This window comes from Coffea eugenioides, chromosome 7 (assembly GCF_003713205.1).
Source record: "Coffea eugenioides isolate CCC68of chromosome 7, Ceug_1.0, whole genome shotgun sequence".
NCBI classification, from domain to species: Eukaryota; Viridiplantae; Streptophyta; class Magnoliopsida; order Gentianales; family Rubiaceae; genus Coffea; species Coffea eugenioides.
Window position 1 is genome coordinate 5800104 of NC_040041.1, and position 25520 is coordinate 5825623.

Genomic DNA, 25520 nt, shown 5'->3' on the forward strand with positions numbered 1-25520 from the left:
ACTCAATTCATATCCTGGCTTGCAAGTTCAAGGAAAAATGTTTATTAACTAGTATATTGTAATATTTTTATTGTGTTAAAGGAAGCAGCTTCTTTAGAAAGAGATGGAAACAAAAGTAACAAAATTGACAAATAGGCAAATGTTTGTGTCATCTATGAATTGAAAAGAAGCAACCAGAAAAACGTTAAAGAAGACACAAAAGTGCATGCAAAGTCTTGAATTAAGTATGCCTTGCTAATACGTCTTTGTTAACATTTTCAGAAACTAATGATAGCTCACATATCTTACACGTGATTATTATTAGAAAAGAAAAAACTTACATGTGATTATATTATTCAAAAATATAATATTCTTTTAGATATTAAAATTGTGGAATTCCGATTGTTAACATCATAATATAAATTGCTATGTTTCTATTTTCTTTAACCAATTATTTTTCAAAATATTATTTGAAAGTACAATTATAGATCAACCTTTTCAAAACTTTTCTTTACTGAACTGTTTAGATATTTTGTCACTTTAACCCTAAAACATCAAATATTGATAGTACTGCACTTATATATCAATACAATGTTTAAGGTAGAAGTGACAACCGAATGGAAAATTTAGCTTATATTCACTATTGAGGGCGCCTTTTCTTTTTATACTATTGTTTTGGTATCTGCATCAAATGTTTTTGTCTTTCCAAGGGATTTGAGTGACCTAAATTTTTTCTTTTTTTTATGTCATTTAATTTGAAATTTTCAACTTTGTGATTAACTTCTTGTTGTCCTTTATGTCATTTTATAATTTTTATTTAGTGAATTTTTTTCCATTCTATTTTTTTTCTATTAATGATGGGTTATAAATGTTTCATAGTGCTAGTTCAATTAGAAGTATATTGCAGCCTTCATTTTTCTAATGGTTAACATGATTGATAGGGCAAATTACCATTAGTCCCCATGTGGTTTTATCTATTGCCACATAATCTCATAATATTTCAAAATATCTACTTTACTCCTATATGGTTTCATGTAAACTAGAAATTTAGAAGAAAATAGCCTTTATAACATCATTAATTGAAATATTAGTAGTGCCCTTACTTAAATGCTCGATCAAATGATGACTTAACCACTTTATACAAAATCATAAAGGGATTATGTAGATAAATGCCAAAAACACAGAAGGATAAAGTGGATATTTATACAAATCATAGGGGATTTAAATGGATAATAAGATTTGATCACACACACTTTTAGTGCACGTGTGATCTGATCGCGGTAATTAATTATGCATTTTATTCATTTTACATTTTACATAAAACCACAAAAGAATTAAGTGGTTATTTTGGAATCCTAGAGGAGTCATCTGTCGTTATGCAACCATAGGGGATTATATGTAATTTATCCTTGATTATGTCATTACTATTCAAATCCAATGCAATGTATGCAATTATTGTTTACAGGGAAATTTGAGCATCAACAAAACTAGAACCAAATTTTGCTTACGCTCTCAATCAAATAAAATTTGTGATACTTCTAAAGAGAGTATAGCTAGACAGACATATAGATAAAAGTTGGAGCCCACACTGTCTACTCATTCTTGTAATCGGTACGTAGGTACAACCTTTAAATGCTTTGCTCTTGAGAGTACTAAGCCAAAAGTCTCCGACATATCCAAATCAGTTGACTTTATATTATCTGCAGGTTCCCAATTGAAGCAATGCACCAACTGTGCCAGCACAAAACGAACAAGGAGGATCCCCAACTGCAAACCAGGGCAGCCTCTTCTGCCTGAGCCAAATGGTATGAGTTGAAAATCTTGCCCCCGAAGGTCTATATTGCTATCTTTGAATCTTTCAGGGATGAAGGTCTCAGGATCAGGCCAGACATTTGGGTCGTGTCCAATTGCGTATACGTTTATGATGATCCTTGATTTTTTCTGAATGTGGAAGTCATCAACTGTGCAATCTTCCATTGACTCATGGGGAAGCAATAGTGGGGCCACAGGATGAAGCCTCATGGTTTCTTTGATAACCATGTCCAAATATTCAAGGCCTTCAACGTCTGATTCCTCTACAGTCCTCTCCAATCCAACTTTGTCTTCCAACTCTTTCTGGAGTTTCCTCATTGCCTCAGGACGCCTGAGGAGTTCTGAGATCGCCCATTCAACAGCCGTGACTGAGGTGTCCATTGAGGCTACAAGCAAATCCTGTGCAGTTGAGGTAAGGAATTGGCGGAGTTAGGCATAATGTCAAGATCAAAATAGGTATCAAATTTGTCTTCATTTGTTGCAAGGATTGCAATTATTTGATTTGGCTATGAAACAACCCCTTTCTCAACAGATAAACAAATGAGAGCCTCAGAAAAGGACGCTGGTATTATTTTGAAGAAAGTAAGAACACAGAATTCCAGATCATGTTTTAAGGTGCAAAATTTTGTCAACTAACGACAGATTTAGTTATTTGAATTTGTTTAGTCCAGAAGTTATGACTAACCGAAAATTTTGTAGAAAAAAACTAATAACAAATTCAACAAGCAATACAAAAATCTGGTGCTATGGGCTACGTATATGAACAATAAAGCAGCAAACCAGAAAAGGTATAAAACATACCAACAAGACGGCTTTGACATGACGACGGTCGAACTCAAACTCAGCTTCTCCAGATTGCATAATTCCCATCATGATGTCTACAACGTCCTTGGTTTGCTTGTGCTCCTGAGACTGTAGATGCTCATCAATGATTTTCTCAAAAAAATTATCAAACACCTTGGCAAGATCCTTAAACCGGCGAGTAAGTCCCTGAAGGTCAAGCACACCAAGCAGAGGAAAGTAGTCACCGAGGTTAGGCGTGGCCCCAAGACGAAGTGCTTCTCCAATGACATCTCTAAACCCCCTATCATCAAAATCCTTGTCCATATATTTCTTCCCAAATATCATCAAGCAACTCATATTTGCACCCAAGGAAGAAATTGCTGCAGTAAGGTCAACAGCAGCACCATCTGAGGCAGCCTGTTTGAGTGATTTAACCAATGTTCCAACCTCTTCTCTTCTCATTGGCAGAAATGAATTGATTTTGTGGCTACTGAGCAGCTGCAGAATGCAAAGCTTACGCATGTTTCGCCAATACGGTCCATATTGGGCAAAAGACAAGTTCCTTTGCTCATAACTAACGTACCAAGAAGATTCATGATAAGGCCTACTAGCAAAAACTTGATCGTAAGTCTTGAGAAACTTTTCAGCTGCTTCAGGGGATGAGACAATGATTGCTGGGACATAACCGAATCGCATGTACATTAAAGGGCCATGCTTTTTGGCTAGTTTTGCCAAATCTTGATGAGGATTCTTGCCTAACAGATGCAGATTTCCTATAATAGGAAGCCCTTTTGGACCTGGAGGAAATCTCTTTCTCTTCTTCATCAAGAACAAGTCTTGAAGAAAAAACCAGACTGCTGCCAAGGCTAGAGCTGTCCATAGCCAATGAATGCTCATCATCTTTCTCAGTTTGCTTAATGGTATTCTAGTGCTTCTTTTTTTCTGATCTAAGAATGGGCCTCACAGCAGCTATTTATGTCTAGTAGTCGTATTGGATAACTATGTGTAAAGCGTAATAATTTGACGGTTGTGAATGAAAAATTGTATTACGTACAGAGTTCACCTACCCACAAGAAGCTGACTGAAACTAATCACATTTCTAAGCACATAGAAAAATTGTATTACGTACAGAGTTCACCTACCTACAACAAGCTGACTGAAACTTATCACATTTCTAAGCACATAGACGCGAATATTACAACGATCTTCTCTGTAACTCTCTTTTCACTTTTTATTATATTATTATTTTTCTTTCATAAATATTATATTTTTTTTATTTTTTTAAAATTTAATAACTATTAACTGTGTAATACATAAAATTTAACGAACTCAAAAACTTTTATGAATTTAACTGAGTATTACACAAATTTAACGAACTCAAAAAATAAAAAAAAAAAATCAAAATGCATAAAAAATGAGATTTTTTATGAATTTTTTGCTGTATTTTTTTAATTTGTTATTATTTTTTTAAGGTTATTTTATTTATTTTTTATTCAGTTAATAGTTATTGAGTTTTAAAATAAAAAAAAGAATTAAAATATAATATTTATAAAGAAAAAAAATAACAATATAATAAAAATGAAACAAAAAATGGGATAAAAGATCCGTTTTACACGAAAATAAAAAAATTTCTAAAATTTGGGAACTGAACTATCTCTTAATTTATTTCTATCGCTATCGCTGATTGTGCGTGCTTTACTATAGGATTTTCCTGTATACGCAGTCTGACGTAAAGGCTGTCAAATATCAAGCTCCATACCAGATACAGCTGACTTCTTCTCCTGTGCTTTTGCAGATATTTTTTTGGCAAGATGGGGAGATGTTCAACGCCACTCAAATTGACATCCGACCAGAAAGTGGTGGCGTTGCGGCTCCCGTCAACTGTCACAATTCTTACATGTTACAGAGTTCGTTGTTTTTTGATTTTTCCGAAACGATAAGTCCTCCTATTCTAGGTACAGGGAGTGGTCAAACCTAAAGAGAGATCACCAAAAAATCTTAAGGGATTTGATTTCTTGATGGCCAATTCAACTAGACTGAGTTAGTTATATGTTACATAGTTTTTCATTTCTTTCATTTTTATGAATTACGTCATTACATATGTCCCTACTGGTTACAGAAATAAAGAAATCAATCATATATATATTTTTTAGTTACATGTTACATAGTTTGCCATTTCTCTCATTTTTTTTATGGATTACATCATTATATATGTTTTCATTGATTATAAAAATAAAGAAATCAACCGTGTTTTTTTCCTCTTTATTAGACAAGTAAAGCTGTAGTGGTTTTTTTAAATACTACTACTGTTATGGTCAAGGACACCAACTTGCACATTTGATTTTCTACTGTTGGATCCGTGAAGCAATTGAAGATCTAAAAGTCAATTGCCAGCTACTCTCCACAGTGATTTCAATTTGATTGAATTCATACTCAGTTTGCTTAGGAATGGAAGAAAAATATAATGATCTAAGATATGAAGCAGGTAAAGGGATAAATTCGTACTTTCGTCTAGAAGCTCAAAGAAAAGAACACGACAGTGGGTGGGGTATGCCTGAACCACTAATATGTACTTACATATGAGGTTATTTGGCATATCCTAGTAATGTGTTCATTATCTTGAAATGAAATGAATGACTAGTTGGGCAAGAAGTTGCATATCTAGAAAAGGGTGTTTTAAAGGGGTAAACAAAAACTAATAATGGTGTATATAGATTGGTCACTTAGACAGCAAACAAAAATGTAAGGGTTTACATCGATCAATTATCAGTAATTAAATTATTAAACTTTGTTAATACTCATTAAGATTGTTAAAAATCATCCAACAGCAAATGATTAATAAAAGTTGGAGGAGAATTCCAAAGAGATTGGACAAAGATGATTGGATGATGTGCAATATCTATATCTAATTGGCTGCCTACATTTTTGTCAAGTTAAAATCTTATTATATATAACAACAAAGATTTCGACAACCTTCTCATGCCCAATTAAACTTGCGTGTGGTAATTTAGAAAGTAAACTTCACTTACACAGAGGTTCAAAATAATTGTAAAATATACCGATATCACAACAAGTGGATCCGTGGCGCAATGGTAGCGCGTCTGACTCCAGATCAGAAGGTTGCGTGTTCGATTCACGTCGGGTTCAAAACCCCGATCCATTACGGGTCCTTCATTTTTGCCCCTCATTCCTTACTGCATGGGCATTCTCGTCATTTCAGACAACATCTTCTTCAGTCTTCACACAAGCTAAGCCGAATCCCAAACTCCACAGTCCACTGCCCCCAGCGAAAGAAAATATGACTCCATCAAACTTCCCAGCAACTCTGCAATTCTCTCCATCAAAACCAGCATTTCTTCTCCAAAAATTTTACCCCAATTCTTCCCAGAATTTCATTAGTGTCTCTCAACCATGTATTGCCAGAAAAAAACCCATTTATTGCATCATCAGCAATGTGCCCACAAGGCCAAAGAAGAAGAGAACAAAGACCAAGAGGGCCATTTCAGATGCAGAGGAACTGGTTGGTCTATTAATGAGGAATTTTGATGAAAAGAAGCAGCCTTTGGTGGCCACTTTGAACAAGTATGTGAAGCTTGTGAGAACTGAGCATTGTTTCTTGCTTTTTGAAGAGCTTGGCAAGACTGATAAGTGGCTTCAGTGTCTGGAGGTTTGAACCCTTTTCTTGAATTCTGGGCTTTTTCTCAATTCGTTATTGCGGTTCTTAATTAATTGTATGGGTTCTATTGGGTTCTTTTATATGTTCGTTGAATTTTTATCCATTTCTTATGGATGTGTTGTGCCTCTGAGCTAATGACTGTGCAATGCACTATGGATTTCATTTTCTTTGCGAATTTAATCAAAATTATGCCGTTTACTATGTCAAAGATTAGGGTCGTTTTTGTATCCCTTAGTGCAGATTAGACTGTTTCAAAATAGTGAGAAATGAAAAGTAAGTGTTTGTCTTCATGTGCATTGGCTGTAGGTTCAAAAAATAAGTATTTTGTTTCATGTCTAGAAATCAAATTTTGAATAATGTTTATTGTCAGTTTTGCTACTGGCAAGTGACTGTAAATTATTTGCTTGAATGAAGGCAAGGCAGTGGTGATGTAGTACTGTTGTTAATATCAAGGACGAGGTCTTGGTTATACTTACATATAATGAATGTTTAGGTGTTCAGATGGATGCAAAAGCAACGGTGGTATATAGCAGATAATGGTGTTTATTCGAAGTTGATATCTGTTATGGGGAAGAAGGGACAAACGAGGATGGCTATGTGGCTTTTCTCTGAGATGCGTAATAGTGGATGTAAACCTGACACCTCAGTGTATAATGCACTGATCACGGCCCACCTTCATAGTCGTGATAAAGCCAAGGCCTTGGCTAAGGCTTTAGGATACTTTGGTAAGATGAAGGGAATGGAACGGTGTCCACCTAATGTAGTAACGTATAACATCCTTTTGAGAGCATTTGCTCAGGCACGGGATGTTGATCAAGTTAACGCATTGTTCAAAGATCTTGATGAGGGCATTGTTACACCTGATATCTTCACGTTTAATGGAGTGATGGATGCATATGGGAAAAATGGGATGATTAGGGAAATGGAATCTGTTCTATCACGAATGAAGAGTAACCAGCTGAGACCTGATATAATTACTTTTAATTTGTTGATTGATTCATATGGAAGAAAGCAAGAATTTGAAAAGATGGAACAAGTTTTTAAGAGCTTGTTACATTCCAAGGAGAAACCAACACTTCCCACATTTAATTCAATGATCACAAACTATGGAAAAGCAAGGCTGAGGGACAAGGCAGAGTTGATTTTTCAGAAGATCACTGACATGGGATATTCCCCAAATTTCATCACTTATGAATGTGTTATTATGATGTATGGCTATTGCGACTGCGTTTTCAAAGCAAGAGAGATATTTGATAAGGTGAGAGAATCTGGGAAGGAGAAGAAGGTTTCAACACTCAATGCAATGCTGGATGTCTACTGCATGAATGGTTTGCCATTAGAAGCAGACACACTTTTTGAGAGTATACATGCCTCTAGAACATTTTCTATTGATGGTTCAACCTATAAGCTTTTGTACAAGGCCTACACTAAAGCAAACATGAAGGAGCTGATAAAAAAATTGATGTTGTACATGGACAAAGATGGAATCATCCCAAATAAAAGCTTCTTCCTAGATGCTTTGGGAGCTTTTGGGTCTTCACCTGCAAGCCATAAGATAGCTAGCAATACTAACGATTCAAGAAAACAGGTGACTGCTGCAAAGTTATAGGTGGAATGGACCAGTGATTTGGTTTGTCCTCTTTTGTACTTTCTATATCATCCAAAGAACGTTTGACTTACTGAGGACAATGCATCAGACCCATTGTTGAGAGGCCCCTGACAATGTCTTCTCCCAAGTTAATTGGTAATTTCTTTCTCTTATGTTGACTAATTGATAGAACACTTCCCGACTCTCTCTTTCCTGCTGCATATAAAAAGTTATGTGTCAGTTCGGAAGTTATTATCACCTTTTCTGTTTCTTGATTTGGGTTTCATTTTTATGGTACTTTCATTGTGATTGCATCAACATTCTTTTGTGTGCATGCGTGTGTGTAATTTTTTTCCTCCATATGAAACAAAATGCGAAAATTGAGAAAATTAGAAAACGAACCTGCATTTTGTGTACCTACCCAAAAAAAAGAAAAAAAACCTGCATTTTGTCTGAACTACAAGGCGGCTGAGCTTTTGGACAAGTTAAACATCTGTATGAAGCGGGTATAACAAGAGGTTGGTATAAATATTCTGAATATGATAACTGTAGGTAATTTGTGTGTATGTAGCCATCCAAGTCTGTATATATATTTATTTACGCCACATGAGGATGACTTAATAGCAAGTCATATGATGGCCTAAAACTGTGCCTGATCAGGACTTGATTCTTAGCCCTCCCTCGTTAATGCAATTATACCAATTGCTCTGTATCAGCCCATTAGTTGTCTGGTACTAAATATCAAGTTGACTTTACATTGTGAAATAGCAAAGGTTGAAAGAGTATTCAATGTTTCTGTATAAGGTTTTTATACTAACTTATAAAATGGCAATCTCTCAGTCTCAGGATTTCACCAAACATTAAATGCATGCTAATGCCAAGTTTCTGTACAAACTTGGCATGCTATTATTCGACATATATTTTGCTAGACAAGTACCTTATATGGTTGTTGTATTGTATTCCAGGCCTGCAAAGCATATCCATCTACTTTCTCCTGTCTCCGTGGTACATTTTCTTCTTTACTTCAGTTTCCCTACTTCTTTTCTTTGTTCCTTCAAACTGCCACAGAATTGGTACTAATATTCCTTCCTCCTACTTCTCCCAGTTTGTTGCTTCATACGAGTCATTTATGAAATTCTGCTGTCTTCTGATGGATAAAAGCAACTTGTGACGTGAAGTATATTAACAATCTTTGATGCTTCAGAATCTCAATTTGATGGTGGTGGTTAAAAATGCATTAGCATCACTTGATGAGTGCTCCAGGTGGATAGTCTACCAATTTTCTTGCTTCTTGTGACTTGGCTTTGTAGACACCGGTGAAGCTGGAGGATTCGTCACTGTCTCAGATGTTGCTTTTAGGGCTTCAAAGATCATAGAATCATGGCAGCAATGATTTATTGTTTGTATAGGAGATTTGGAGCTAAATTACTGCAGAATTTTTTGGAATGGGATTGTAATGTCAGCGTGAAGGGTAATATTAGGGCGGTTCTCATTGAGCTTCACAGTTGTAGTTCTTGAGGTTATAATTATTCTGATGTTTCCTTTTTTCTTTCATGCCTTTTTTTTTGGGAAGAAGTTTCTTATATTGAATATATCTCCAGAGTTTTTGGCCAAAACAATCTTCTTCCCAACTTTTCTTGCGAAGTCGTAGAAAACATTGGTACTTCTAATTATTAAAATTGTCCCGCGTAGACCTTTTTCTTGTTAGAAGATTGTCAACATTAGAGCCCAGAACAAGAAATTTCAGTCAAAAATTTCTTTAATTTTCTTGAAACTTTTTTTTTAAAAAATTTTCTTGATACTTAAATCGTCTCACTATCTGATACTCCTCTCTTTTAATAACGATTTCTTGTCCCAGGCAAACAATGGTAAGCTTTTTAGGAAAGCTTCTTCTGAACTAACTAGGATTAAATTTTATAAACATTGTCCTAAACCAATTAGGATTAATCTTCAGAAACATTGTCCTAAACCAAATAGAATTTGGTAAGTTCTAATATGTACATCTATTTATTCCCTCAGCTCCTTCTTTCTGTAACCTGTGACATCTTATTGATCAAAATTTTTTTTATCAATTCATTCATCTGAGCTCGCTGATTTTTTTTCAAATCCTAAAAGAGACATATTCTTGACCATTGTTAACTTAAAATTTCTCAGAGAAAGTTACATATTTTCAGGATGGAGACGTCAAATTCAGTCCCAGGGTGCCATTCTCGACATCTTTTGCAGACTACCTGTGAAATCTCTAGTCCGATTCAGTGCAGTCCGCAAGCTTTGGGAAAGAGGTCTATTCGATTCCAATAAGTACTCGGTCATATCCTGTTATGGTACAGAAACCAGAGAAGCCAGAACTAATGCAGAAATCAGAAAGAACAAGCTCGAATGAATAAAACCAGTTAATGATGAATCAATGAATTAGTGAACGAATGAACTTCAACTTTCATTAATTGAATCTGGAAAACAAATTACAAGAACAGAAATAATGGATTTAGCTAAGAAGGGGAAAGATTGAAGGAAAATTTGGGAGGGAAAAATGAGGATTGCTCCTCAAGTAGATTCTGATGAATCTGGACAAAATGAATTCAAAATGCTACCTTACTTGAGCAGAGAAGTCTGCTTATAAAGCTAATGAATCCTAACAGATTACTAACTGAGCCAATAAAAACAATACACGTGTTGAATTATATCTGCAAGTTGTATTTGCAAGTTGCCGCTCCTGAGGTTCTGTTAGAACAACTAAAACCCAGGAAAAGCGTGATCCTTTGGCCACGCTTTTGATAACCCTTCTGTCCAATGTTCACGCCTTCAGTTCCTTAGCATCCACGCCTTCATGTTCCGGCTTCCTTGTTACTGCTTACTCACGCCTTTTGTATTTACTTTGCCTAGAGATCGCGCCTTCCTACTTCTGACATTCACGCTTTCATGGTTTCTGCTTCCTAAGTCATGTTTTTGTCCTTAGTTAGTTTGTTCACTTCATTACAATACCTCCCCCTTGCAACAACCTTGTCCTCAAGGTTGGAATTGAGGAAATTTCTCCCTAATCTGCACAGCATCCTCCCAGGTGGCATCTGCTGGTTCAGTTCCCCACCATTGAATCAACCATTGTGTGACAGCAGTGTTCCCCCTCTTGATCGTTCTCCTTCCTAGTAAGGAGTCTGGTTCCACTCGAATGAGTCCTCCGTCATCAGTGTTTGGCAGTTGTAGTATAGGGGCAGTCTTATCTCCTAGTTTCTTCTTCAGTAAGGATACGTGAAAGACAGGGTGTATCCTGGATTGAGAGGGCAGCTTAAGCTTGTAAGCAACCTTTCCAATCTTCTTCTCTATGAGGTAGGGGCCAAAATATTTGGCAGATAACTTGGTATTGTTCCTGACCATCACAGTGGATTGTCTGTATGGCTGTAACCTTAAGTACACCCACTCACCTACTTGGAATTCCCTCTCACTCCTGTGTATATCAGCATACTTCTTCATCCGCTCCTGCGCAACCTTCAGATTATGCTGCAATAGTTCATCCATCTGCTTCCTATCTCTTATGTAGTCGCCCACTGTAGCCACCTTGGCTTGTTCATAGGGGCCAAGTGCTAGCTGTGGAGGCTTGGATCCATACAAAGCTTCAAAAGGGGTCATCTGTATAGCAGTGTGGTAGGTAGTGTTATACCACCATTCAGCCAGGGAATGCCATGTGTTCCATTTCTTAGGTTCCAAGTGTGTCATACACCTGAGATACATTTCCAGTACCTGGTTGACTCTCTCTGTTTGGCCATCTGTTTGGGGATGGTATGCTGTGCTCAGGTTCAATCCTACTCCCAATAATGTGAACAGCTCTGTCTAGAACTGGCTGGTGAAGATCTTGTCTCTATCTGAAATCATGCTCTGAGGGGTACCGTGTAGCTTACAGATATGGTCCAGAAAGATCCTAGCTATCTTTGTAGCCTCAAAGGGGTGAGCCAAACTCATGAAGTGAGCATACTTAGTAAATCTGTCTACTACTACCAGTATAGTATCCTTCCCCTCAGACTTGGGTAACCCCTCTATAAAGTCCATGGTAACATGACTCCAGGAATGCTGTGGAATAGGGAGTGGTTGGAGTAGGCCTGGGTATGCTGCACGTTCATCTTTACATTTCCTGCAGGTGTCACATTGCAATACTGCTGTCTTGATTTCTTTGAACATACCTGGCCAGTAGAATAACTGTTTAGCTCTCAGCCAGCTGGCCTGGATGCCTGAATGTCCTCCTAGTTGTGAGTCATGGAGGGCAGTGATGAGTGTCTTCCTTATCTCTCCCCCTTTGCCAACCACCACTCTTCCCTTATACCTCATAATTCCACTCTGATAGCTATAATCTGAGGCCTGTCCTGGAAATGCTAGGAGTCCCCTGATGAGGTCCTGAGCCCAGTCATCTCCCAGATAGCTCTCCATCACTTCTTTCATCCATTCAGGTATAATGGTGGTAGTCATTGCACACTCAGCTTCCTCTTTCCCTATTCTGGAGAGGGCATCAGCTACCACATTCTCCTTCCCCCTTTTGTAGCAAATCTCATAGCTTAGCCCCATCAGCTTAGTCAGCCATTTCTGTTGCAGAGGGGTGGTGATCCTCTGCTCCAGTAGGTATTTTAGACTTTGGTGGTCAGTGTTGATAATAAAGTGATGGCCTTCAAGGTAGTGCCTCCACTTAGTGACTGCTGTGACTAAGGCCAGAAGTTCCTTTTCATAAATTGACAATCCCAGGTTCCTCTGCCCTAAGCTTTGACTAAGAAAAGCCAATGGCCTCCTATTCTGCATTAGTACAGCTCCTATTCCCCCATAACAGGCATCAGTTTCTACTATAAAGGGTTGAGTGAAGTCAGGGAGAGCTAGTACAGGGGTGCTGCACATAGCTAACTTGAGTTTCTGGAAGGCATCCTCAGCCTCCTCTCCCCAGTGGAAGCCATCTTTCTTGAGGAGGGTGGTCAGTGGTTTGGCAATGGCACCATATCCCTTGACAAATTTCCTGTAGTAGCCTGTCAGTCCCAAGAATCCCTTTAATTGCTTGGTGTTCCCTGGTCTTGGCCATTCCATCATGCTGTCAATCTTTTTAGGGTCAGCTCTTACCCCATCTGCTGAAATAATATGGCCTAGATATTCTACCTGCTTTTGAGCAAAGGAGCACTTGCTCTCCTTAGCATAGAGCTGGTGTTGCCTTAGAATGTCAAAGACTTCAGTGACATGCTGGATATGTTCCTCTAGTGTAGGGCTGTAGATTAATATGTCATCAAAAAACACTAATACATGCTTTCTTAGTTGTTTCTGGAATACCTGGTTCATCAATCCTTGGAAAGTTGCTGGTGCATTGGTCAGGCCAAATGGCATGACTTTGAATTCGTACAGTCCCTGGTGTGTTCTGAAAGCTGTTTTTGGAATGTCCTCCTCCCTTACTCTTATCTGGAAGTATCCTGCTCTGAGGTCGATTTTGGTGAAATACTTGGAGCCATGCAATTCATCCAGCAGTTCATCAATAAGTGGCCAGCAGTTCATCAATAAGTGGCATAGGAAACTTGTTTTTCACTGTCAGGTCATTCAACTGTCTGTAGTCCACACAAAACCTCCATGATCCATCCTTTTTCTTGACTAGCAACACTGGTGAGGCAAAGGGGCTGCTGCTGAGTTGTATGATCCCAGAGTGTAGCATCTCCTGCACCAGTTTCTCAATCTCTGTCTTCTGAATATAGGGACACCTGTATGGCCTGATCTGGAATGGCTTTGCTCCCTCCTTGAGAGTGATGCAGTGATCCTGGCTCCTAGTAGGGAGTAGTCCCTGTGGTTCCTGGAAAACATCTGCAAAGTCCTGCAGTAGCTTCTCCATAACTGGTGGGGTTGGCCCCTGTACTGATTCCCTGTCCTCCACTGCACACACCTGTGCCATAATTCCATACGTATGCTTCCTGGTCCACTTGTGCAACCTACTTCCTCTTATGAGTTTAAGTTGTATGGTATTGTCCTCTCCCTTTAGCTCCACCTGTTGTTTCCCTTTCCTGAATTTCATACTTAATTTTCTGAAATCAAACTCCATAGGGCTGTTCCTGGCTAGCCAGTCTACTCCTAGTATCATATCACACCCTCCCAGCCTTAGAGTATTGAACTGGTGTGAGAATTCATATCCCTGCATCTTCCATACTACAGGCTTGGAAATGTTTCTGGATTGAAGTTTCTCCCCGTTTGCCACTCTAACTGTCAGAGTCTCTCCCTGTGTTGCCATTTTCAAGCTTCTAGCCAACTGTTCATCAACAAAGCAATGAGTACTGCCACTGTCAACTAGTGCAGTAACGGCCCTCCTCTGAACTATCCCCTTGATCCTGATGGTCTTATGTTCACCTCCTCCAGCCAGGGCATGGATAGATACTTCCATGAGTTCATTCTCTAACTCCCCTCCAATACAGTCACAGAATATATCAGCCTCATCCTTCTTTTCTCCCTCTTCAACCTTTCCTGGTGTCTCCTCCTCCTCCAATATCAGCAAGTTTAAATGGGACTGTCTACATACATGCCCCAATGTATATGGTTCAGCACATTTGAAGCAAAGGCCCTTTTCCCTCCTGTAGTTGAGTTCTGCTGGGGTGAGTTTTTTGAATTGGCTCTGGGAATTGGGGTGGTTACTGTATGTTTTGGAAATCTGTTTGTCAGGTAGTTTGAGGTAGCTTGGGGTTTTGTCAGGGAATTTTGGCTGGTATGGGACTTTAGGCTGGGGTTTCTGGTAGCTGGGGCTGTAGGTAGGGGTCTTGTGGATTCTCTACAATGCTCTCAGGTTCCTCTCCTGTAGTTTGGCAGCTTCCACAGCATCTGCCAGTGTTTTTGGTTTGGCTAGTTTTACCATAGTCACTATTTCCTCTTTTAATCCACTTAGGAAACATGTTTTATAATAGCAATCCTGCTGATGAGGGAGGGAAGGCATTACCAGAGCTTTGAGCATTTCAAATTTCTCCAAGTAGTCAGCTACTGATCCTGTCTGCATTAGTTTGTTGAACTCCTCTATAGCTTCCTCAGGGGTTCCGTCTCCAAACCTCTCACATAGTGCACTGCAGAGCTCATCCCAAGGAATATCCTCCCTTCCACTGAATACACCATGAAACCAGATATCTGCCTTATCTCTGAAGTAGAGTTCTGCAACCTCAGACTTCATTTCCTCCTCTACTCCATTGATTTTGAAGTACTTGTTGGCCTTCCTGATCCATTCCCTGGGATTTTCCCCAGTGAATGATGGCAGGTCCACCTTAGGTAGCCTAGCGAAAGACCTGGGACCCTGAGATTCAGATCTATCCTTGGCTCCTTTCTGCTCCTCCTTCCTTCCGTTGTCCTCCTTATGCACCAAACTGGACTCTGAGCTGTTGCCTTCTACCTCCTTCCCTTTGTCATTTAACCTTGCTAACATTTGTGCCATCATGTTCATCATACCTTCATACTTCTGATCCAGGTTTTTGAGTGTTTTTTCAGTACTCTCCTGCCTGTGCTCCATGATCCTGACAGCTTGCTCCAATCCATCACTCCTGTTAGCAAAAGTTCTAACTACACTTCCTAGCTCAGTGATCTCCTTCCTCATCTCATCCTGGTTCTTAGTCATTTTCCCAATGGCTCGTAGCTAGCTCTGATACCACTGTTATGGTACAGAAACCAGAGAAGCCAGAACTAATGCAAAAATCAGAAAGAACAAGCTCGAATGAATAAAACCAGTTAATGATGAATCAATGAATTAGTGAACGAATGAACTTCAACTTTCATTAATTGAATCTGGAAAACAAATTACAAGAACAGAAATAATGGATTTAGCTAAGAAGGGGAAAGATTGAAGGAAAATTTGGGAGGGAAAAATGAGGATTGCTCCTCAAGTAGATTCTGATGAATCTGGACAAAATGAATTCAAAATGCTACCTTACTTGAGCAGAGAAGTCTGCTTATAAAGCTAATGAATCCTAACAGATTACTAACTGAGCCAATAAAAACAATACACATGTTGAATTATATCTGCAAGTTGTATTTGCAAGTTGCCGCTCCTGAGGTTCTGTTAGAACAACTAAAACCCAGGAAAAGCGTGATCCTTTGGCCACGCTTTTGATAACCCTTCTGTCCAATGTTCACGCCTTCAGTTCCTTAGCATCCACGCCTTCATGTTCCGGCTTCCTTGTTACTGCTTACTCACGCCTTTTGTATTTACTTTGCCTAGAGATCGCGCCTTCCTACTTCTGACATTCACGCTTTCATGGTTTCTGCTTCCTAAGTCATGTTTTTGTCCTTAGTTAGTTTGTTCACTTCATTACATATCCATGGAAAAATCTCCCAAAACCAACAAAAATTTTCCTCTTCTAGTTTGCAGCTAGAAATCTCATAAACAATCATGCAGCTGTCACTATGCCCTATTTGAGATTGAGAGACTGAACAAAATCAGCCTGTTTACAACTCCCTTTTGTCTTCCAGATGATTACATTCTTGCAGGTTGCTGCAATGGAATCCTATGTGTTCACAAGATTTGCAATTGCTACAATCCCAAGAAAATATACCTCTGGAATCCCTTATTGCATCAGCGCAGGGCACTTCCCAATAGCAAATCTCTTGAACATTTCACAGATTTGCGATTCTTCTTCGACCAGCGTAACGATGATTATAAAGTTGTCAAGATTTTCATGTTCCGTATAGTCGAGATATATAGTTCGAAGAGCAATTTTTGGAGGTCAGTTGACCTGACCAACATGCCTATGAGCGTCAGCCGCACCAAAGATTTTCAGATTTCTGCGGCATTCAATGGGATTCTGCATTGGCTTGTGTATAAAGTTAACTGCGGTAAAGATGCACCAGCATATTCAGTGATCAAATTCAACAATGTTGAGAAAAAGTTTGAGGAGATTCTGTTACCGGAAAGCAATCCTCTCGACTTTTCTACTGCTCGGCTTGGGGTTTATCAGGGCTGTCTTTCTTTAGCCTGTTGGTTTCCACCGCTTGGGGATGAGGTCTGGATAGTGAAGGATGATCAGGATAAAGGTACATACAAATCTTCGAAAATTGCTGTCCCAAACTCTTCAGACGGCGGATTCCAGTACTCTGACGTAAAGGGATTCACAATCAACAGTAAAGACTTAGCAGATTGCAGATGGGATATTGTTTTGTATGACTATGGAAGAGGCATCTACGAAGATTTTGGACTCGGTTCTGGTTCTGGTTCTGGTTCTGCTTCATCTCCATCTTGGCGTATTACTTTGTAGTTGATTATGTGGAAAGTCTGATTCCTATTTGGCCAGGTGCCAAAAAGGTCTTATATAGTTGTAGGAAAACAAAATTGAAGGAGAATCTCCAATTATTTATTGAAAAAGGCCGTTTTCTTTTTTTTTTTTGCTTAATTTCTCAAATTAGTTCTGCAGCTGTAGAATATAGAAGTTGATTTTAGTGATACGATAGTTCAAGTGTTTTGTCAATATAGGACATGATTATTTTAACTTTGACTAATCCTAACTCTTGTTAATAAATGAAGACACGTGTCATGCATCCAAATATGCACTCCGAAAAATGGAGAGAAGCCAAATCCGTAAAATCTGAGGACGAAATTAGGAAAAAAGATGCCTTCAAATAGAAGTTTATGTGAGTTTCTTATAGATTTGAATTTTGAACTTGATAGCAGAGAGAATTCTAAAAACCCTTTCTAACCGCTCAGCCAACCTCAATGGTTGGACGAGTTTCTCATTCAGCCAATTGCTTGATCCAATTATTAATTGTACTTTGCATTTTTTCCATTGGACTTAGCTCATGCACTTGATATTTTCATTCAACTTGTGATGCACAAACTTACACACAACAAAGCTTTCTTTTTTTTTTTTCTTTTTTTTTAAGGAGCAAATTTTAAAACTAAGAACTTACAAACATGGCGTTAAAAGAATGGATGTCAAAATTACATGAAAAGGCTTGACCAGAGTCTTTCATTGGAAAGACTTTTGCACCGAGGAACTGATCCCTAGATGTTTCTGAACCTATTTCTGGATATTCCTAAACTATGACAATTTTTAAAGGAATACCAATCTCGTAAAACAACAATCCATTTGTCCAAAATAGCAATAGATTTAAAAGCAAGCATAGCAAATATTACAAGTTGCTTGCCTTAAAATAAATAAATAAAAAGAGCAAATTAATGTTACTTGAGGGGCACATGTAGACTAATATCACAAAAAGACAAGTATAAAAGGTCGTTTGCTATATTATGCCTCCTCTAGGTGTTCTTTTCTACAGCATGATAAGAACTTTTTATGGCTAAACTTACAAAAAGGCAGAAAGGGAATTTCTTATGGCTTGATTGAGCAAGAGGAGACAGCAATCAGGCCAAGAATTATGAAATTGAAAGAAAATAACATCTGAAGTTGAAAGGACAAATACAAGAGTCTTCAAAAAGAAACAAAGTCGCATTTCTTTGCTGATAATTTAGGTATCTATCTGGCAATTCTCATCTTTAATTTTGCTGCTGGTTACATGACAAAATATGGTACCTAACAGCAATTATTTTTTTTTGACTATAATGCAATTTGGAGATTTTATTTTTCCAATTGTCGCATCAATTCTACCAAATGCCCCCCAAGTTTCTTGCTTCTATAAATGTACAATTGAGCATCATAAGTTAGAATTGCACCATCAAGCAAGTCTCTTCCACTTTGCTCATCAAGAAAGGTTTTGCATCATATCTTTTGCAGTTTTGCAAAATGGTCATAACATGTGAGTAAAGTGCTTTGAAATATTCTCGTATTGGGTGCTCTTTTTTTTTCCTTTTTTTTTTTTAATATTTGGGAGGGAAGGAAAGGGAAAGATAAGGTTTTTGGTGTTTGGATTGGTTTTTGAGAAAAGAATTGAAAGGATTGGGAGGGAAAGGGAGGGATAAGATTTAGTTATTTTTTGTTAGTCTGCTTTCCATCCAAAAGTAAGTGGAAGTTGAGGGAAAGGACATTAAGATTAATCAAAATTTTAAAATTTGCTAAAAAAATATATTATGCATTCATAAATTGAATTTTTAAATTATAGATAAAAATGTAAACAACGCATGATAGTTTCTTTTCCTTTCCTTCCGTAAGCCAAGCAAGATAAATGAACTCCGATTTCTTCTACTCTCCTTTCTGTTCTTTTCCACTGGAATGCTCTCATTTCCTTTCCTTTACTTTCCTTCAATCCAAACGGTGCCCAAGGTATTAGATGTGAAATAAAAGATATCAAGGACCAAATCAGAACAAGAGACAAAGGTCAAGGACGAAAAGGGTAATTATCTTTTGCCATATCACACTTGGGTCATATTGACGCGTCTTCTATTCGGTACTAGGTTATATTGGTAATTTCACAAATGTTCAATTCATAAAGAGTCGTGTTGAGGTACAGAGACGGTCAACTGAGGTTGTCATAAACTCTTCCCACTTTCTACGATCCCGCAATCTGTCCTCAGCCTCAACTTTTAGCCGAGCCACATCAAATTTGTGTATTGTTCTTCCTTTTCCACAAGTTCTGTTTGGTTGATCACATGAAAACACATGGCTCCTGGAAATTTCCCTGTAATCCAGTGGAAGGATGTAACAAAAGTAGAGTTAATGGTTTACAGTTAAGATGCCTTATCAGCATTTTTCCTCTGAAGTTGACTTGCGCTAGAGAAATATGGCTAGGCCAAAAATGTGCATTTTGATCATCATTTGAAGTTTTTGCGAGATCATCTCCCCCATGAATTTTTCAGCTAGATGCACACCATGGCTGGCATCTGTAGCCCTGTTGCTTTTGCTGCTGACTCCTTTGAGTTGGAGCTCAAGCCTCGAGACGGCATCAACAACCAAGAGAAAGGAACAGATAAGAGGAAAACATGGTGTTGTTGCCACGGATGATGGTCGATGCTCCAAAGTTGGAAGAGATGTTCTTCGCGAAGGAGGTCATGCTGTTGATGCAGCAGTTGCTGCTGCCCTTTGCTTGGGTGTTGTTAGCCCGGCCTCTAGTGGCATTGGTGGAGGTGGATTTCTGATTGTTCGATCAGCTGATGGGAAAGCTGAGGCTTTTGATATGAGAGAAACCGCTCCAAAAAGAGCTTCCCAGGTACATAAAAGTCCAATGTATCGACCTGATGATTTATTCCTCTTTGAAAAATTTGGCTAGCCAGAAGATAGAGAATTATCTGATCTTAAGCCCATTTCTTTTGCTTTTTGTACAGAATATGTACTCGGGAAATGAAACGATTAAAGCTGCTGGTGCGCTTTCTGTAGCAGTTCCAGGGGAATTGGTAGGTCTCCACGAGGCTTGGAAGCAGTATGGAAGGCTTCCTTGGAGTAGGCTTGTCAGGCCTGCAGCATATTTTGCTTGCCATGGATTCAGGATTTCACCATATCTCCACGTGCAAATGGTTGCAACAGAATCAGAAATTCTGGCAGATAAAGGACTTCGAGAGATTTTTACATCGAATGGCAGCCTCTTGCAGCCAGGGGATAGATGTTACAACCGAAAACTAGCAGACACACTGATCAAAGTTTCAAAGGATGAATTGAAATCTTTCTGCAATGGGACAATTGCATATGACTTGGTTAAAGATGTCCAGGACGCTGGAGGAATACTCAGCCTGGACGACATGCAGCGTTACCAAGTTAAGATCAGAGAACCAATCTCTACCAATATCCTGGGGGTTGAAATACTCGGAATGCCTCCTCCTTCTTCTGGAGGTGCTGCAATGGTTCTTGTAAGTAAATCACCTTTACTTTTTTGCTTCATTTTCAATATAATGCTTCTGAAATTTGCATTGGACATTGAATCTGTTAAATTTTGATGTCAGACACTAAATATTCTAGCACAATATGGAAGTTCTGTGAATAGCTCTAATCCCCTCTTGGCACACAGAACGATTGAGGCTTTAAAGCATGCATTTGCCGTGAGAATGAACCTTGGAGATCCAGATTTCGTTAACATCAAAGATGTCTTAAATGATATGCTCTCAATGGAATTTGCACAAGAGTTGCAGAAGACCATCAATGACAATATGACCTTTAGCCCTCCTCATTATGGTGGCAGGTAATTAAGCAGCTAGTCTCCAATTGTACAATTTCAGATCCTGCACTCTCTCACTGTTTTAACCATCTAAGAGAACTTTATTAATTACCCACATAATTTGATTCTATCAACTAAAGATCTGTCTGGATTTTCAAGCATGTGTTAGTATGATCATTATCAACCTTTTCAACCTGTTACTGTTACATTTTAGCAAGTTGCTTACAGTTGTATTCTCATAATTTTGCTCTTGCTGAATCCTTGCTCCCAACTAGGTGGAATCAAATCCATGACCATGGAACTAGCCATGTGTCAATTGTGGACACTGACAGAAATGCTGTGTCAATGACTAATACCATAAATGGATACTTTGGTGCTAAATTTCTTTCACCATCTACTGGCATAGTCCTCAACAATGAAATGGATGACTTCTCCATGCCTGATAATGCTTCTACAGATGAGCCTCCACCAGCGCCGGCCAACTTTGTTCATCCAGGCAAAAGACCTCTGTCATCCATGTCACCTACAATTGTTCTCCAGGTAATTCGACCAAGTCCTTTCCATTTGATCAGCTTAAAAACTACAATGCCAAGGCTTGTCTCGTCCCTTCCCAAGACTCGACATGATTGGACCTAAACTAGAGCCCTTTATCATGAATGATGCGAAAAACAGGGAGGAAAGTTGAAGGCTGTTGTAGGTGCAAGTGGAGGATCCAAGATAATTGCAGGAACAGCAGAGGTATTCTTGAACTATTTTGTTAATGGGATGGATCCTCTGGCTTCTGTCATGGCTCCAAGGTTTTATCATGAGGTGATTACTCATTATTCGGTTGCAAAATTCTGCATTCAGCCCTTCTTTTCCTAAGTACATTTTTTGGCTAATGTTCGAAATTGTTTCAAATTTGCTTGACTTCTTGCTGAACAGCAACAAAACTCATTAAATTCTTGATGATTAAACAATAAGATATCTCTCATACAACTTCAGATGCTTATAATTTGAGACTCAGTCTATTACAAATGTAGTTGCTTATTTTTACTCATACACTGAATGCTCATGCGAATGCAGCTGATCCCTAATGTGGTGAATTATGAAGACTGGAAAGTAGTGACCGGAGATCACTTTGAAGTTCCTGAGGAAACAAGGAGTTTCCTGAAGAAGAGAGGCCATGTACTAAAAAGTGTTGCAGGTGGGACAATTTGCCAATTTGTGGTTCAAGATCTGGAGTCTAATGAGCTTGTGGCAGTGAGTGATCCAAGAAAGGGTGGTTTTCCTGCGGGTTTTTGACTTTATAAGCAGTCATTTTTTCAGGGCTCTAGTGAAATAGTATATGCCCATTTTTTATTGTTGTGCCAATAAATATTATGTCCAATTTCTATATCAAATGAAAGCTATTGAGTAGAGGGAATGTTCATTTGTTCAACAATAACCTTCACCAAAATATTTGTCTAATTGTTAGAGATGAATTCCTTGTTATTGAGTCCAATTGTCCAAAAGACTTCAAACTAACAAGAAAATTTAGAGAATACTTTTTTTTTTTTTTTTAAATTGTAGGATTGCAGTAGGAACTGTAACCTATGTCTAGTGTAATTTACTATCATCCTAAACAAAGATTCGTTTTCCCGACCTTGGTATTGGAGTATTTAACCAGCTGAGCTAACCGGCCGATGGAAAATTAGAGTATACTTTATTTATTTATTTTCAATTAATCCAACAGTATTCTTCTTTCTTTTATAAGAGAAATTTGGGTCAGTTTGGCTCCAATCACTACCATGGATAAAGACATGCTTCCAGAACCATAGATCGCTTGTAGAGATTCTTATAAATCACCTATCAATACAGTTTTCACGTCGACGGTGACCTTCTATGAATAAGTGACCGTTCTTACCAATTGAGTCAACTTGTGTTGGCACACTATTATTCTTATTGTTGGGGAGACAGTAACTTCTGGATGACTACAATTTAAAGGCCTATTATGTAAATTTTCCATTCATCACTTATTAGGTACTATTTTAATTCCTTTTATCCATTTATTATTTTTCTTTCTGATTTCTATGTGAGATATTTTAAAGGAAGCATCTTGACCGTTAGGGAGAGCCCTCCAATTTTGGCGCCATAAAAGCCTCCTCTGCATTTCCCGCAAGTTCTAGCTTTTCAAAACTCTCAGCCATTAAGTTTCAAAATACCACCGAAACCTTCTAATTTCAATGAGAATCAGACGCCATAAGAGTGGTAATTAATCGTCTAAGTTAGTACAAATCCAAACCCGAAGAATGCAATCATGGGCCTCTCAGTCAAATCTCTACATATCCCTCCTCCAAACAAGTCTCAAAAGCAAAGACCCTTTAGCAGCAAGATCAATCCACGCCCAAATCATCAAGTCTGGGCTTCAATTAGGACTCTTTGTGATGAATAATCTCATAAATGTATATGCAAAATCTGGGTTCATCCCCGATGCTGTTAAGGTTTTCGATGAAATGCCTGTGAGAAACACATCTTCATGGAACACGCTCTTGTCTGCATATGCAAAACGAGGCATGATTCGTGAAGCAATTTCTCTTTTTAATGAGATGCCTGAATATGATTCTGTTTCGTGGACTACAATGATCGTGGGCTATAATCAACTGGGGCGTTCTGAGGATGCTCTAAGGATGTTTTGTAAGATGGTATTGAGTAGAATTCTTCCAACCCAATATACTTTTACTAATGTACTTGCAGCTTGTGGTGCAATTAAAGGGTTAGATATCGGTAGCAAGGTGCATTCTTTTGTTGTTAAACTCGGGTTTGGTGGCAATGTAGCTGTAGCAAATTCGTTGTTAAATATGTATTCAAAGTCTGGTGATGTTGGTACTGCAAAGGTGGCTTTTGACAGGATAGAGTTAAAGAATGTCTCAAGCTGGAATTGGATGATTTCCTTGCACATGCAGCACGGTGAGGTTGATCTTGCACTTGCTCAGTTTGATCAGATGAAAGAACGTGATATTGTTTCTTGGAACTCAATGATTACAGGTTACAATCAGCATGGTTTTGATAATGAAGCTCTGGACATGTTCTCTAACATGGTCAAGGGCACTGACCTGTTGCCTGATAAGTACACCCTAGCTAGTGTTTTATCTGCTTGTGCAAATACTCAGAATGTTACTTCAGGAAAGCAAATTCATGGTCACATTGTTAGGACCAGTTTTGGTACTTCTGGGGCTGTTGGGAATGCTTTAATCTCGATGTACTCTAAGTGTGGCTGTGTTGAAATTGCTCAAAAAGTTGTACGCCAAAGTGGAGTATCAAATCTAGATATTGTAGCATTTACAGCTTTACTGGATGGATATATCAAGATTGGAGATATCAATCCAGCAAGGGTGATCTTTGACTCATTAAAAGAACGTGATGTGGTTGCTTGGACGGCAATGATTGTAGGTTATGTGCAGAATGGCTTTTATGACGAAGGGATGGCACTTTTTAGATTGATGATAAGAGAAGGTCCAAAACCTAATAATTTCACTCTAGCAGCTATGCTAAGCATTTGTTCAAGCTTGGCTTCTTTGAATCATGGCAAGCAGATCCATGCAGTGGCCTTGAAATCATTGGAGGCATCGTCCGTATCTGTGAGCAATGCTTTAATTACCATGTATTCAAAGGCTGGTAACATTGGTAGCGCAAAGAGATTATTCAACCTAACAAATTGGAAAAGAGACCCTGTCTCTTGGACATCCATGATCATAGCTTTAGCTCAACATGGAGTTGCAGATGAAGCCATTCAACTGTTTGAGAATATGCTGGGATTGAGTATTAAGCCAGACCATATAACTTATGTAGGTGTCCTCTCTGCCTGCACACATGTGGGGAAGGTTGAACAAGGCCGTAGATACTACAAGATGATGCAAGATGTACATGGAATTGTACCCACCTCAAGCCACTATGCTTGCATGATTGACCTGTTTGGACGTGCTGGATTGCTACAGGAAGCACAACATTTCATTCAGAACATGCCAATTCAGCCAGATGTTATAGCTTGGGGATCAATTTTAGCTTCTTGCAAGATTCATAAGAATGCAGAGCTGGCAACAGTAGCAGCTGAGAAATTGCTTTCAATTGAGCCAGACCACAGTGGGGCCTTTACAGCACTTGCTAATGCTTATTCTGCCTGTGGAAGATGGCAAGAAGCTGCTTCGGTCAGAAAGTCAATGAAAGATAGACAGGTAAAGAAAGAGCAAGGATTTAGTTGGATTCAGATTAAAAGTGAAGTTCATGTATTTGGGGTAGAAGATGCACTTCACCCACAGAGAGATACAATTTACCAGGTTATGGACAAAATCTGGAAAGAGATAAAGAAAATGGGTTTTGTTCCAGACATGGAGTCAGTGCTGCATGATCTTGATAATGAAGTGAAAGAACAGATTCTTAGACATCACAGTGAGAAACTTGCTATTGCATTTGGTTTGATAAATACTCCAGAAAAATCCACTTTAAGGATCATGAAGAACCTTAGAGTTTGTAATGACTGTCACTCTGCTATTAAATTCATTTCCAAACTTGTGGAGAGAGAAATTATTTTAAGGGATGCTACTCGTTTTCACCACTTCAAAGGTGGTTTATGTTCTTGTCGGGACTATTGGTAGGACAAAAAAAGATATCAATTCAACTATTTAACTTGGAACCTTTTGTTAAGGGGACCGTCAAGGTTGA

At 38.5% G+C, this 25520-nt stretch overlaps 5 protein-coding genes and 1 non-coding gene across 7 annotated transcripts; 5 read left to right on the plus strand and 1 right to left on the minus strand.

Annotated features, from left to right (window-relative positions):
* Positions 1 to 1432: 1432 nt before the first annotated feature.
* Positions 1433 to 3497, minus strand: LOC113778417 (cytochrome P450 CYP736A12-like). The gene is made up of 2 exons (XM_027323821.1): positions 2593 to 3497; positions 1433 to 2190 (listed from the first exon to the last, which is right to left on the minus strand). The coding sequence occupies exons 1-2, from the start codon at positions 3472 to 3474 to the stop codon at positions 1576 to 1578; spliced, it is 1497 nt and encodes a 498-aa protein (XP_027179622.1). The 5' UTR covers positions 3475 to 3497; the 3' UTR covers positions 1433 to 1575.
* Positions 3498 to 5649: 2152 nt separating this feature from the next.
* Positions 5650 to 5721, plus strand: TRNAW-CCA. The gene has a single exon. It is a non-coding gene; the product is annotated as a tRNA-Trp (tRNA).
* A 133-nt stretch (positions 5722 to 5854) lies between these two features.
* LOC113777523 (pentatricopeptide repeat-containing protein At4g39620, chloroplastic) lies at positions 5855 to 9334 on the plus strand. Its single transcript, XM_027322639.1, has 4 exons — positions 5855 to 6241; positions 6744 to 7994; positions 8804 to 8843; positions 8944 to 9334. Exons 1-2 carry the CDS (start codon positions 5873 to 5875, stop codon positions 7857 to 7859), a joined length of 1485 nt encoding a protein of 494 aa, XP_027178440.1. The 5' UTR covers positions 5855 to 5872; the 3' UTR covers positions 7860 to 7994; positions 8804 to 8843; positions 8944 to 9334.
* Positions 9335 to 15816: 6482 nt separating this feature from the next.
* On the plus strand, positions 15817 to 17062 carry LOC113776738 (F-box/kelch-repeat protein At3g23880-like). Its single transcript, XM_027321802.1, has 2 exons — positions 15817 to 15869; positions 16207 to 17062. The coding sequence occupies exons 1-2, from the start codon at positions 15817 to 15819 to the stop codon at positions 17060 to 17062; spliced, it is 909 nt and encodes a 302-aa protein (XP_027177603.1).
* Positions 17063 to 19232: 2170 nt separating this feature from the next.
* LOC113778238 (putative inactive glutathione hydrolase 4) lies at positions 19233 to 22313 on the plus strand. Of its 2 annotated transcripts, XM_027323563.1 has the most exons (6): positions 19233 to 19901; positions 20017 to 20535; positions 20629 to 20864; positions 21116 to 21380; positions 21513 to 21650; positions 21906 to 22313. In XM_027323563.1, the coding sequence occupies exons 1-6, from the start codon at positions 19539 to 19541 to the stop codon at positions 22122 to 22124; spliced, it is 1740 nt and encodes a 579-aa protein (XP_027179364.1). In that variant the 5' UTR covers positions 19233 to 19538; the 3' UTR covers positions 22125 to 22313. The 2 variants fall into 2 exon arrangements, with proteins under 2 accessions (XP_027179364.1, XP_027179366.1); XM_027323565.1 differs by lacking the exon at positions 19233 to 19901 and having other exon boundaries at positions 20391 to 20535; positions 20694 to 20864.
* An 865-nt stretch (positions 22314 to 23178) lies between these two features.
* LOC113776700 (pentatricopeptide repeat-containing protein At2g22070) lies at positions 23179 to 25500 on the plus strand. Its single transcript, XM_027321762.1, has one exon. It carries the CDS (start codon positions 23246 to 23248, stop codon positions 25451 to 25453), a length of 2208 nt encoding a protein of 735 aa, XP_027177563.1. The 5' UTR covers positions 23179 to 23245; the 3' UTR covers positions 25454 to 25500.
* Positions 25501 to 25520: the final 20 nt, after the last annotated feature.

What these genes read in the sequence shown, in the direction of transcription:
- LOC113776738 (XM_027321802.1), top strand. Translation starts at nt 15,817, where the DNA reads ATGTTGAATTATATCTGCAAGTTGTATTTGCAAGTTGCCGCTCCTGAG. An exon ending in GTTGCCGCTCCTGAGGTTCT is followed by an intron (nt 15,870 to 16,206) that starts GTTAGAACAACT and finishes ACAATCATGCAG; the next exon opens with CTGTCACTATGCCCTATTTG.
- LOC113777523 (XM_027322639.1), top strand. Translation starts at nt 5,873, where the DNA reads ATGACTCCATCAAACTTCCCAGCAACTCTGCAATTCTCTCCATCAAAA. An exon ending in AGTGGCTTCAGTGTCTGGAG is followed by an intron (nt 6,242 to 6,743) that starts GTTTGAACCCTT and finishes ATGAATGTTTAG; the next exon opens with GTGTTCAGATGGATGCAAAA.
- LOC113778238 (XM_027323563.1), top strand. Translation starts at nt 19,539, where the DNA reads ATGAATTTTTCAGCTAGATGCACACCATGGCTGGCATCTGTAGCCCTG. An exon ending in CTCCAAAAAGAGCTTCCCAG is followed by an intron (nt 19,902 to 20,016) that starts GTACATAAAAGT and finishes CTTTTTGTACAG; the next exon opens with AATATGTACTCGGGAAATGA. An exon ending in CTCCAAGGTTTTATCATGAG is followed by an intron (nt 21,651 to 21,905) that starts GTGATTACTCAT and finishes ATGCGAATGCAG; the next exon opens with CTGATCCCTAATGTGGTGAA.
- LOC113776700 (XM_027321762.1), top strand. Translation starts at nt 23,246, where the DNA reads ATGAATAATCTCATAAATGTATATGCAAAATCTGGGTTCATCCCCGAT.
- LOC113778417 (XM_027323821.1), bottom strand. Translation starts at nt 3,474, where the DNA reads ATGATGAGCATTCATTGGCTATGGACAGCTCTAGCCTTGGCAGCAGTC. An exon ending in ATGTCAAAGCCGTCTTGTTG is followed by an intron (nt 2,191 to 2,592) that starts GTATGTTTTATA and finishes TCAACTGCACAG; the next exon opens with GATTTGCTTGTAGCCTCAAT.